General features: G+C 41.1%; 1 protein-coding gene across 3 annotated transcripts in view; it reads left to right on the top strand.

Moving 5' to 3' along the window:
- Nucleotides 1-197: 197 nt before the first annotated feature.
- Nucleotides 198-13,721, top strand: part of LOC130178367 (laminin subunit alpha-3-like) — a 53,230-nt gene continuing 39,706 nt past the window's right edge. The window contains exons 1-6 of one of the 3 annotated variants that reach the window (XM_056390491.1): nt 198-895; nt 1,501-1,653; nt 10,888-11,005; nt 12,314-12,432; nt 12,536-12,706; nt 13,448-13,548. In XM_056390491.1, the coding sequence (XP_056246466.1) occupies nt 626-895; nt 1,501-1,653; nt 10,888-11,005; nt 12,314-12,432; nt 12,536-12,706; nt 13,448-13,548 (932 nt within the window). In that variant the 5' untranslated portion in view covers nt 198-625. The remainder of the gene's footprint in view (nt 896-1,500; nt 1,654-10,887; nt 11,006-12,313; nt 12,433-12,535; nt 12,707-13,447; nt 13,549-13,721) is intronic. The other 2 variants (XM_056390492.1, XM_056390493.1) reach the window with 2 other exon arrangements.

The raw sequence follows: 13,721 nt of genomic DNA, 5'->3' as shown, positions 1-13,721 counted from the left end.
CCATAAATGTTATTATATAATTAAAATCTAACATTTGTGATCTGTTTGCACATGTATTGGTTTTTGTTTTGCATTTAGCAAACAGTTAGCAGACAGTTCAAACTGGCTTAGAAATTGCAGAATACTTCTCATTGTGACTGACACATATTCAAAGTGGTTCTTTGCTGGAACTATTGGGATACAAAACAAAATGTGCAAATAAGTAAATTCGAATACAAGACGCTTTATGTATATTTTGAACCAATGTGTTAAAACTGTCTTTTCATCATTAAAATAAAAATGAAAAAGAAAGAGTAAACGCAGTGTAAACGGTGATAGGAGACCTTTGGCCCCACTCAGTGGATTAAAGTCGAGCACAGACTATCCACAGGCTGACATCTGATAGCTCCAGTGCGACGTACAGTTTGGTGAGGAAGACGGAAAGCTGGCGTTGTTAATGTGGAAACATGCAGCGGGAAGAGAGCACACCTTCAACAGCAGCAGACCAACTTAAAGCTGTACGTGTAGTCCTGCTGAGAGAGCCCCGCGCGTAACTCGCGCAGCCCATTAGGCGCATTTCATGGAGATTTATAGATGACAAGACCTGCACGCTGCGGGTTGCTCTCAGCATCTACAAGGATCTCTAATGCGGAACATGGCGAGAGGGATGAGAGTGGCTAATCTCCTCGCTGTATTTTTTGCTTTTTTGATAACACTTTTCAGCGACGCAAATGGACAAGAGACTTTTAATGACATAACAGGTTTTAGTTTGAGTCCTCCGTACTTCAACCTCGCCGAGGGCTCCAGTATCTCTGCCACAGCAACCTGCGGTCAGGATGAGGCTGGGACACCGAGATATGATTTATACTGTAAGCTTGTCGGAGGACCGAACACACTTCCTACTCAAAATATACAGGTAAGAATAAAAATAGGGACCTTGATGTGATCCCAGCACAGCTTTTCGTCCTTGCGTAAAAGTAAAATAGCAGCTGTATACAAGCGCTGCAATGGGCAACTGGTACACATGGGCAACAGGAAGTTATATACACTATAGCCTATAACCACAGTCTGAAATTTACTTTGTCTGAGATGTATTTATTTTGTATGTTTAAAAAAAAAAAAAAAAAAAATCTAACCCTCTCTAAATGTGTTATGCCTTTCTGTAAACACCAAATGAGTCTGTAGAGCTTCAGGGCAAACCTGATAATTCTGCCCACCCTGACTAAGTTGTACAACTGCCAGAAATAGTTTTACACCATTGTAGTTGAGTCCCACAAGTTTTCTAAAGGAAATGCCCTTACAACACTGGTCTTGTCCCCTCAGGAGCTCCTTTAATGTGGACTGCAGCAGTTTGACAATGACATACCTAGGCTTATTTCTAAACTTTTTGCAATATTTTTCATATTTTGCAGTAGATTATTGATTTGCCAGCATCTTGCTCCACAATAAAACATGCATTTAGTTTGCTGCAATTATTTGGATGTGTGTGGTTCTAAATACCAATTACTTGACACCATTTAGGGTCAGTTCTGTGATAACTGCAACGCCATTGTTCCAAACAAAGCCCACCCGGTGACCAACGCCATCGATGGGACCGAGCGATGGTGGCAGAGCCCTCCTCTCTCCAGGGGGCTGGGGTACAACGAGGTGAATGTCACCCTGGACCTTGGGCAGGTGAGATTATCATACCTTACTCTGCTATGAACAGCTGTTTACCTGCTGCTACCTGCAGTGTGTATAATGATTGCTCTGTGGTGACAGTAAAATATAGCACCTGGATGTTACAAAGGCAAGAGAAGGAAAGTTTTTTTTTTTTTGCCTTGGCCCTTGCTCTGCTGCTGTGAGATGAGTTATGTCATTTGTGGTTTTTTTTGCATCTCATTCTTCTTCAGTGCTTTGTTTTGCTGCTGCTTATTTGTTTTGGATCATGCTAGGAAAAAAAATTGTTTGACTCATGGTGTTTCATTCACAAATATCCCAAAGGTGTTACATGATTATGTTTTCACTTTGAGCTTCATCACCTCAGCCAGCAGTGATCATGTGAATAATGTCCTGCAGTTGGTTGCTTGCCAGGAATCGGATTCACGCCCCTTTGGCTGGTGAATATGCTTCCATCATGACCCGTGTCTCTGGCAGGAGTTTGGCTCATGGCCCATAAAACTGTACCTCACGCTCAATTATCCACTGTGAGGAAAGAGAGGAATTCTGTCTCAGGATTAGGGATCAGAAGGATGTAAAATCAGATTCGAGGAGTGCAGGTGGAGGCCTGGACCTCTTGTGTGAGGAGGGTTTTATAGTTTTGGAGTAGACTTCAAAACAAGAGCAACAAAAGAGCCCCCCCCCCACTCCACACGTGTTGCATCTCTGGTTCCTGGTGGGCACCAAATCAGACAATGGGTGTTGGCTCTTCTATCTCTGTTTTTAGACTGAGCTGAGCAAAGATCCTACATGGCTAAATATAGTCCATGCTTACAAGAGGATGGACGCATGCAGGGCATTTAGGGATGTCTGACTTTAATACGTGGTAATGCTCAGTTTATTTGGGAGCAGGGAAAGCAGCATTATTGTATTATGGTGTGCTAAAAAGAGCATGGCTTGATCTGTGGCTGTGACCACCTACCACACAACCCCAACCCCCTCAAACACTTACACACACACACACACCTGTCACACACATTTTTCTTTTGATGGCATCTGATGCGACCACCAAGACTGTAAACAATGCTCACCTGCCACCATGGCATTTTAAGCCATACGGATGTATTAGCACTTAAATTAACCTATTCTGTGAACCTCTGGTGTATCAAACAAGCACACTCAGCATTCTGAGTTACTGCTAAAAGACAATAGATTTTGCAAGCACTCCTGGAGAGAAATGGCTGACACAATATGAATGAAATATCATTTATAATTTGAGTTTGAAACAGGGTTTTCCTGTTTCCTGAGTTGAAGTAAGTGCTTTATTTGCCTACAAGAGGACTTTATTGCACTCCTCCACCCTACAAATGCAACTTCATGCATTATCCAAGACAGGGCTAGAGCTGTCAGATTGTTTGACTGTTCCATGTGAAGCTTTGATAGCTTTGGTTTTTTTTTTGAAATCTAGAGGATAAATGATGTGTTCAATGAAATATGTGGGTTAGACTTAGCTGAATGGGTTCTGTGGTTTCTTTCAAGACCAACGCAGGTGGCTGTTCTGCTGTTGTCTATATAGCTCTCAGTAGATATATTAGATAATAGCACAGTTGATGTTTATGTTAAAATGATGAGGTTCAAAGAAAAAGGGGCTTTATTGACGGAGCTGGTTCTGTTTTTTCTGTAAAGAGGATTGTTTGATTGCAATGTCTGCCTCAGTTTAAGCTAGACCAGTCTGGCTGAAAGTGAACTCAACTTTGATTCTCGGAAACTCTGTTGGTCCACCACTTTGGTCCAGACTGAATCATTTCAAAAACTCTTGGTGGATTGCCATGATCCATGATCCCTAGACAATAAATCATACTGACTTTGGTCAGCCCTTAAGTTTACCATGAGGTTGACATTTTAGTTTTAGATCAGTGTCTTGACAGTTATTTGAGTGATTGTCATAAATGTCTCGCTCAGAATGAATTGTAATGACTTTGGTCATCCCCTGACTTTTCATATCACCACCATCAGGTCAGAAGTTCAGTTTGTCCAATACTTTGGTTTATGACTAAAAGGTAATGACATTCTCATTAGCCACTGTTTTGTGTGTAGTCCTAATGAGCAGATATTAGCATGCTAACACACTAACCTAAGATGGTAACAGTATACTTGCTAAACATCAGCATGTTTGCATTGTCATTGTGAGCGTGCTAGCATGCTGATAATAGCATTTGCCTCAAAGCACTGCTGTGCCACAGCCTCATCGAGCCCCTAGCAGGGTTGTAGACTCTGGGTCTTGTTTTCATTCAGTCAGTCTATCTTCAAATCTTAGTGCCACTTTCATCAACCAGTCTGAGTGCTCCTTGTGACATGATTACTACTTTCTATTTTGCTCCCAGCTCAAAAATCTCTTATGGATTAGTCCTCTGTCTCGGGCAGGCCAGTGAGAGCAGGCTTGCTACTCCCTGTTTTTGTGACTTTTTGGCTTTTGACCTGTGAGCCATGATGACGTGATCTTCAGTTGGCTCCTGTATGACAGATGAGGCTTGTTTGCTTTCAGAGTAATTGGCCCAAAATGAATTTGATTGAAGTAGATATTTATGTGAGCCCAGATCATATCTCATTTGATTTTCACTAATACAGCTTTTGCATTGTACTGTATCTGTTTATCTCTAGGTCATTTAAAGCCAAATGCATTCATATGTCATAGAACCAGTAAAACACTTGTCCTTGCCAGTATAAATTCATGCCACATACTGTATGTCTCCACCAAAATACTGGCTCCTTTTCCAGGAACTTTGGCCCTTGTTAAACTATTTACAGGACACAGTAGGCAAGCCATTGTTCTGGTAAACATTTACACCACGAATCCGTCTGCCAGTCACTTCTTTTTTCTGGGGAATGTATTTTAGGAGCCCTGACCGCATGTGCTTATCTGCCTGAGTGAGCTCAGAGTAGAGCATGTGAGGCAAACATGCCAGGGCTTACTGATGTCTGTCTCCCATCTGATGAGTCTGAGCTGCTACTGATTGGTGGGTGTCAGGCACTGAATGAACGTAAGACATTATAAGTTTAAATGAAGTTCTGATTAGCTGCTGGACTGATGTTTGGTGGATTTAGCTGGCATTTTTTCTGTGAAGGCTAAGGCTGTGGATTATTTCTGTGGGTGACAGGTGTTTGTTGTGTTGATGATAGAGCTTTGTGCGGTGGTTTTGTGGCTTTAAATGGACTCTGACTGCAGAACATCTTGTTGTTTATCTATGATTTATAGGCTTATTTGCACAACAGTCTATTGCGTATATCTTACGTCATAAAAAATGTGATTCTGCACTTTTAATTCTAAAGTTGGAAGACAGAAATGATCTGGTTCAGGTTAGCGTGGTGGCTTTGGCTCTGCTCACAGTTTTGCAATCGTCGACAGACAAAGCTTCGAAGAACTCAATTTTAGAGACATTCCCTTGGAACCTAATCCCCTCTCTCAGGGGTCCACCTCCCACCGAAGTTGGTTTGAATGTTTTATTTGCAGCCGTTGGCCCCTTTTGTGTTAGAATCCTTCTAGGCGGCATTGTGTGACATCCTTTCTGTGCTCTCAAACTCTCACAAAGGTTTAGTTCTTTTTAAGCCTTGCTGAAAGTGACCTGGTCCTCTCTTTTCACTGGTTAAATGGATAGAAGTGGAGAGGTGGTGTAATTTGGTGGTGAGAAAATACTCAAACAGAAAACACACACACAAACACACATGTCTCGACTGAAAACATTCAACTTTCCCCTGACATCTCACTGAATAGACATTCAGACACAACCAAACAAGATGTTTACATGCATGCGTGGATGATGTTGTGGGTACAGATTCAGTGTGCATGGTGGTACTGTATCCTTCTGAATCATGCAGCAGGTGGCTAGTGAATATGTAGAGCATATAATCCCAATTGAGGTATGATGTGATTTGAATATGTAATGCAAAAAAAAAAACATATGCTTGGTAATAAAGATTTGCTCATTCAGTGCAGATGGCACAGTCTGACCCTAGAGACAAAACTGGCTGTTAGACATGTCCCTATTGCTGTGGTGACGATGGAGGTGATGTAAGTGGCTGTCTTTAGCAAGGCTGCCTGAGGCGCCAGGCCAACCCAGCAGATATTTACTACTCCGCTAACAGCTACCTCATGCTAGTTAGCACTAGCTCTGTGGCTTGGCGAGTGCATCATGTCCTCCTAAATCTGGAGCTCCAGAGTGGAAAAGCTTGTGGGGGTTAATGTGGGATCTATTCACCTTTTCAAGGCCATTGTCATAAATTCATACATGGAAATGTTAATTAGTGGTCACAGGTTTACTGACGCAGGCACTGATGCAATGGGACGTGTTAGAGAGCAGGAGTTTTCCTTGACCCATTTGGTAGGGCTGTTTCATGAATAGTAGCACATCCATCAGCCTACTTTCATCTGAGGTCTAGTGAATATGGGAACAAACACCGCCTCGGTTCAATTTTGCAATATTACAATGATTTATATTGTACTAAATTATTCCCGTTCTTGCATCATTGTTTTGTACTCACATTTCAATGTTATCTTTGTGTTGCAGTCAATTTTAATGAAGATTTATAATTTAATTGAGAGACAGTATTACACCCAAACCCTAAAAAATAACAATTGTAAAATACAATAATTCTCACTTCTCAATTCCAAGGCTCCATTTAGGTAATAATAAACCCAAATGTACTCATTTAAAAATGCTCAAATTTTATTCGCCAATTTGAACTTTCAGTTTCTTTGTAATGGTTTAATATTGACATTTAATAAAGAGGCAAACATATAGTCAATGCAGAAAATTCTCGAGCAGCTGCACCTCAGGCTTTTACAATGAGAACATTGCTAACAAGTAGTAACTTGCATATACTCTATGTTTTCTGGTACAACTACAATTCTCTTGTGACTTTTAGCCAACTGTTCTTTGTTACCATATAACTAATTCTGTCATGGAGACAGAGGAAAATACAACAGACTGCCCCTCTCCCCTTCCACCACCCACCTGTTGCACACAGACAAGCAGTTGTACATTGCATTGTTACAAACTGGAGGGCAACTGTTCCACCCCACTGGGCTGCAGCGTGCCTTGTCTGGCAGGGCTGATCCACTCCAACAGAAGGTGATGCCTCCTCTCCTTTGAATTGCGTTCTTCTGATCTCACATCAGACTCTCAGGAGCTCACTCAGATGGCCTTTATCTGTCAGGACTCTGATCTCACTGTAGATGCAGTCCTCTTGGTTCTGCATTGCTCTTTGGTTAGAATTTGGGATAAGGATATTCTGTGATCTTTGCTGACTTCTTTTTTTCTGAAAATGTAAGAGATATGATTATATGATATGATTAGATATTCGATTAGTTATGTACTCACACATCTCAACCTCCCATGGTAGCATACAATACCTGCTATTAGAGCAATACAATAAATTAGAATATTAAAAGTGTAGATTAAGAAATAAAGGACCATAAAGGAAATTGTTGCAGACATTTTGATTTATGATTGAGAAGGCTGTGAGAAATTCCTAACCAGTTCACTTTACAATACACTTCATTTAATCAACACAAAGAGATTATAATTGAAGAGATCCACGTGGCAGGCACGGCAATGAGAGTAACTGGCAAAGGGTCACGCAATCAGCTCTTTTTTTTTCCAGAACTTAGATTTTTTTCTGAGGGTGAAACACTGCTCCACGGCTCCATTACCTGAAGTGCAGGCATGTGTGAAGTTAGAGAGTTGGACTTCTGTGTGTAGAGGCAGCAGTGCTCCTGCTGCAGTTCACACTTATGGGCACATATTTATCATGGTTGAGCTGTCACACACAAACTGGGAATTAACTGTCAGGGGTCAATAATCCAAACTAGATAATATACACATGAACACACTTTGGGCATGAAGTGTCAGCAGATTTACAAATGATGTGACTGTGTGTTTGTCAAAATAAATGTACATGTTGCTACAAGTGTATTGAGAAAGGTAAAAATGTTAATATGTTGCTGTTAAAATGGTGTTTGGTCATGAGGGATGGCGTTGGCTCTGTTGCCTTGTTGTGTTAATTAGAAGGTTAGAGGAGATCTGATACTTTATACCTTGTATATGTGACACTATTGTAGGGCACCAAGGTCAGGAATTTGAGAAGGGGGTAGAAGGCAAAGAGGGTATGTGTCAAACAGTCCATACCTGTCACAGCTCAACCCCTGACCTTTTTGACACCCACCCACAGTCTCCTACACTAAACCTCCTGGCATGACACCCTTGTCTAAACCCTGAGGCTGCAGATGCAGGGAGGGGCAGATGGCTCCGCTCAGGTGTTATTGCAAATGTTTTGCCACAAGCTTGTCAATCTGTTTCATGTCTTTCTACGCCACTGGAATCCTCTGCTGGTGTGCTTAGCATGCCATCACGATATTTCATGCTCCTTCCAAACAATACGTAGGTGCTGGACATATTTCAAGAGTGTGTGTTTAGACTGGCAGGCCTGAAATTAAGCAAAGCCGTGCCAGGACAGGCCTTTTCTTCCAAGATCGTGCTGTCTGTTTCTTACTGGGTTTGTTTCCGGAGGATTCACTCAGTGACTGGCATCAACTCAGTATTAGATACCACAGTGAATGACATCACCACATTCAGCCAAGATCAGAATTTTTGACTAAAGTTGGGCGAGCAGTGTTTCCCCTTTGTTTCAGCAGTGGTGCTGTTGTGCGTGCATAAGCGAGCTTGGGACCCATAATTATATATGTTTCATGGATACATGCAGATGGTGAAACACTATCGCAAAACTACGTTACAATTATTATAGGAAGTGTTATTCATTTTCGCCTTGTCATGTGTTAGTTTTCCAGAAACTTTTGATGGTTGAAGGACGTATTGTAGCCCCAGTCAGTTGCACAAAGTGTAGAAAAAGCAAGTTGTGGTAGTTACATTTTGTTTTGAATAATTATGAACCATGTGAAATTTCAGCAGCAGTGCTGACGAGGTGTGCACTTCTCATTTTCCACGGGAGTCAGAGTAAATAAGAAGTGATTGTGTATTTCAGTGTTTTATGATTATGATTTTTTCATCAGTATATTTGTATTGGTGATCTCCATTAAAGTTAGCATCAGATACTTTTGCCAGATTCTTAGTTGTATGAGCACCAGTAATAATATAATCATTTATATAGTATGTTGATATCCAGCACTAGTCACCTTTTCACTTGGTGCTCACATACACATATTATCTTTCACATTTGACGAGTAACACACAATTTATGTCGGACTGACCTAGGATCAGAGAAACTGTCTTGTAGTTACCATCTTTATCCGTATCCATGACAAGTGGCGGAGAAGATTTTCACTGCTGTGTGTTGTTGTCAGTGACAGGTTCTTGAAAGTGGTGGCATGCTCTGCTTTGAGGGCATTAGGAGGGAAGGGGAATGTGGCGCTATGTTTGGAATCTGAGATGGGTTGGCATGCCAGCCAGCACGTCTCTAGCCACCCCTACCCTTTTTACCCCCCCCCCCCCCCCCCCCCCCACACACACACACACACACACACACACACACACACACACACACGCCTGCTTCCCTTCCCCTGGCCCTCTCTTAACGTCATCACAACCCATGTGAACTAAACTTCCCCCCGGTCCTCAGCAGAGCCAGCATATTGATAGTAAGCAGCTCCCCAGCAAAATCCTTGCTTCTGTTTTTAGCAGGAGAACATCCCACGTCTTGTTTGTGTGTGCTGTTAATCTTTTTTTGTTCTTTGAGCATCCTGTTCCGTTTGGGTGGATTTGCTCTCTGATTAATTTCAAGACACACCCCATTCAGAGTTGAGGTCAGGAGGAGGCGTTCTAAGCTATTTTATTTACTTACACACTGACTGTTTTCTCGATGGCAACAGTGATTAAAAGACAGTCAGACTATTCCTGATTTGCAACCTAATGATTTTCTGTTTGTTAAAAGGGATTGTTGACAGTTTTCAGAGAACAAGGCCAGGCAGTTCCGCAGCTGACCTCTGAACTCTCTCACAATCCATCAACCCAATAACTACTTAAACTTGAGGCGATTTCTTCTCAGTGATGGGGGGGAGCAATCCATCAAGATAATTGTGATCCTTCTTTACACAGTCCATGACTCCACAGCAGAGCCTTTACCGTTTGTTACTTTGCTTTGATATGGTAGCATAGTTCTCTGCCTCATGTAAAGAGAGACAGAAACCTGAATGTTTCAAATGCCCGTGGGGGTTTTCATCAAGCTGCTGAGGGATGCTAGACGAGTGTGGGCCTGCCTTCATCCCATCCTTCTGAAAGAGAAGACAGACTATAGAAATGTTATTTAAATAGCACACAATAATTAAGGTACAGTTTCCATTCAACACTTCAATCCTGAGGGCAGGTATTACAAGTTTAGCAAATATGCCCACAGTACTCTGTTTTTGAAACATGTTAAGTGTTGCTTTTGGATCCATGCCAGCACTGAAATTGCACAAAGATAAACTATATTTCAGCCTCATTAACACAAGACAGGGTGTGGTGGTCAGGTGTAGGTAAGGTATTTTGTTGACACTGTATGTGTCACGTGCAGGTTGGTATCGCAGGGTTTAAATTCCAAGCCACGCCAATCCATGCCGGACCATGACAAAGAGATCTTTGACTGTCACAAATTACCTTTCTATTGTGAAACTTCCAATCAGGCTGAAGTCCCCTGCTTTTATGGCTTGATGAAGATGTTGATGAACTGCAAAGAAAATGGCACCATGAATCTGAAAGAAAGCTCAGTGTTCAATCATTGCATCATTTTCTGCCCTTGTATGGCCTGTATATTCTGATGGAAGGTGGAGATAGAGAGTTCAGAGAACAGATGTGGCTCATGTGGGCTTCGCTGATGTCTTTTCACTAAGCTGGCTGCACCTGTACCACTTTTATTGCTGACAAATGTTGGTGAATTGTTTGTACTTTGCTGTATGGCCACACAGATACTGCTGAAGTTAAGCTGCAATAATAGAAAAGTTCAAAACAGGAAGCCTTGATCTTGATTTAGTGCAATGGCTAAATCCCCATTTAAATCATTAGTTCTGTTACTATCATTTGCAGTCATACATCCATGCTGATTTTGTGCCCGGGCTTTCACAAGAAAGGAAATAAGAGTATTGTCAGAGTTGCCGGCCAAGATTGGGGCCTTACTTGAGAGAGCAAGTAGAGCACAGGAAACTACAAAACATTTTGCCAAAATCCATTCAGAGCTGTGACTGCCTGTTGTTTAGCCTGCTCTTTGTGTTCTGCTTTTTAGCTCTTCCATGTGGCATACATCCTCATCAAGTTTGCTAATTCACCTCGTCCTGACCTGTGGGTGCTAGAGCGCTCTGTGGACAACGGGAGAACCTACACCCCCTGGCAGTATTTTGCACGTAAGTTCCCATGTGGTATTTTTATTTAGCAAAGGCTTTAGTTTGTATTGTATTCTAAAAACAAAGCTTCTTTATTTCCTGTGCTATGAATCAGATGTTTAAACGTTATGACTGAATAACCCACTGGAATTGTTGGTCAAATTATGGGCAAGTGCCTTACACATATAACCTGCCAGCCCTCCAGATGTTAGGGATTTGAAAGCAAACCCGATAAATCAGGAATGTATGTTTGTATTTTAGTACAAAATTCAAATCTGTAAAATTTTCTTGTAAATAAATGTTTGCTGTTCTCATTTGTTAACTGTAAAAAACAATAGTGATTTAGCCCCCCCCCGATGGAAGCTTACTCTTCAGATATAACAGTGGTATGTTTGGAATAAACAGAAAGAGACTGAAAAGAGATTTCTACGAAATGTAGTTCAAAAACACAACAGCAGCAACTACACGTTACCAAAATCCTGTATGTAGTGATGAGCAGTTTTTAATTCATAATTAGACGCTTTTGTTGAAATCATCACATCACATTTACAATAAGCCTTTTTCATGGCTGACAGTCTGACTGCCTGCACAGGTGTAACTAATAACGTTAACGACGGCCTCAGATCCCTTTATGTGTCAGAAATTCAGAATGTGCAGAACCAGAGCCCTGGAATTGGCACAGCTAAATGGAATGCAGCCATTATTATTGTTATTAATTACACCTGTGCCTTTCCTGCTATGACAAGTCGAAATGTCTGCTGTGAAAAAGGCCCATTGCGAAGATCTTCTACACTAATCAACCTGCTTAAAACAGTTGAGACAGTAAGTATCTGTGTGTTTATGTGTTTTTGGGACCTTTTCTGGTAGAAACACCGAACTTGTTGGGACCAATAGCTCTGACTAATCAGTTTTACAATCTCAGAGCTTCTCCTTTTCAGCACAGACTTAACTTCTTGAACAATTCTCTTGATTCATTCACTAGCTTCTAGGTTTTCTTTTTTGAAGGGTTTGTTTCCTCATCCACAAATAACTTAATAATGGAGTTCAAATAATATATTCTCACATTCAAATTCACATTTATCTATTTATATTATTTATTTATGGTTAATGAATACAAGACGTTTTGGCAGCTTACTCTTAAATATCAGATGCCAGAGCTCCACACACCCACTTGAACACAACAGTTGTCAGTGCTTAATCAACTAGGTATTTGTGTATATGTAATATAAATTGGGAACAGAAATGAACTTTTACAGAAGTCATTCATTTTACTTCAAAATGAATGGAGCTGGGGTGAGAGATTTTTGTTTTTGTTTTGTTTTTTGGCAGATTCAAAGCATGAGTGTATTGAAAGGTTTGGAAAGCAGCCCAATGCTCGGATAATAAACGATGATGACCAGCTCTGCACCACAGATTACTCACGGATTGTGCCTTTGGAGAATGGAGAGGTAAAATATCACATCAAATGATTTAAAAAACGAAACAAAAATTGGTACCTTTTTAATAGATACAAAAAAAGCATTTAAATGAAATGAATGCTATTTTTTCCAGATTGTGGTGTCTCTGGTCAACGGTCGGCCGGGGTCCAAAAACTTCACCTACTCACCAGTGCTGCGAGATTTCACAAAGGCCACCAACATCCGCCTACACTTCCTCCGCACCAGCACCCTGCTGGGACACCTCATCTCCAAGGCCCAGAGAGACCCCACCGTCACACGCAGGGTAAGACAATTAATATACAAACTCACAAAAATGTGTCATGCCGGTAGACTCTTATTTCCCATTTGGGCAAGCCAAATTTACAGCTCTCTGCCATCTACCTTCCAGCTTCCTTTTTGCTGACACAAACACTGGCCTACTCTCTTGCTCACACATTCATCCTTGTTGAGGCCTAGTGCCAGATCTGTCTGTCCAGTCATCATGGTTATTCCTTTGACAGAGATTGCCAAGACTGGTTTGGACAGCTCCCATAGGATGCAGGTGCAGAATATGGCACCTCTCCTTAAAGCAGGAAAATATGTTAATAAAAACCAGCAGTGTCAGAGTGATGAAGCTAAAGCCTATGTTAATGTTCGAGTAGTGGCTTAAGATATCCTGTATCATAGCTTTAGTGAAACTGCTCTCTCTTGCAGACTTAATTCCAGAAATGTGTCCTCAGGATTCACGTCAGAAGCAGCTCTTTAATGCCCTTTTTTACAATGCTGAGAATAAATCAGTGATGTGATTTCAGCTGCTGATTTTAATCTTATCCTTTTTTATAATGCACTGATTCATCTCATGCAGTTAACCTCAGCTCATAGGTCATAGGTAAGTTTGTACTTGTCAATATGCATGACTCACTTTTACTGCCAAGCAAAAGCCAGACATTTGTTCTGGTGTGGATGATGTTGCTGAGCTGCTGATAACACTTGTTATTTTAAAATGGTGTGGTGATGATAAGATTTTCTTTTTTTTTGTTTACAGTATTACTATAGTATCAAAGACATCAGCATCGGTGGACGCTGTGTTTGTCATGGGCATGCACAGGTGTGTGGTGGGGGGCGTAACTCAGGCAATCCAAACAGGTAAGAAATGCTATTCATCTTTAACAGCTTAGTTATTGTCGCTTTGGGCTTCTCTCTGGATATAAGAATTTGTATGACTTAAAATGCAAAACCAGTTTCTTTTGAGCATTTCAAAAATTAACTTTGTAGTATGACTTCAGCCAGTAAATCTATTTAATTTGTTTATTCATTAA

Source organism: Seriola aureovittata, chromosome 12, assembly GCF_021018895.1.
Source record: "Seriola aureovittata isolate HTS-2021-v1 ecotype China chromosome 12, ASM2101889v1, whole genome shotgun sequence".
In the NCBI taxonomy this organism is placed as follows: domain Eukaryota; kingdom Metazoa; phylum Chordata; class Actinopteri; order Carangiformes; family Carangidae; genus Seriola; species Seriola aureovittata.
Note: the sequence above shows the minus strand (reverse complement) of the source record. Positions and strands in the feature narration are given on the sequence as shown.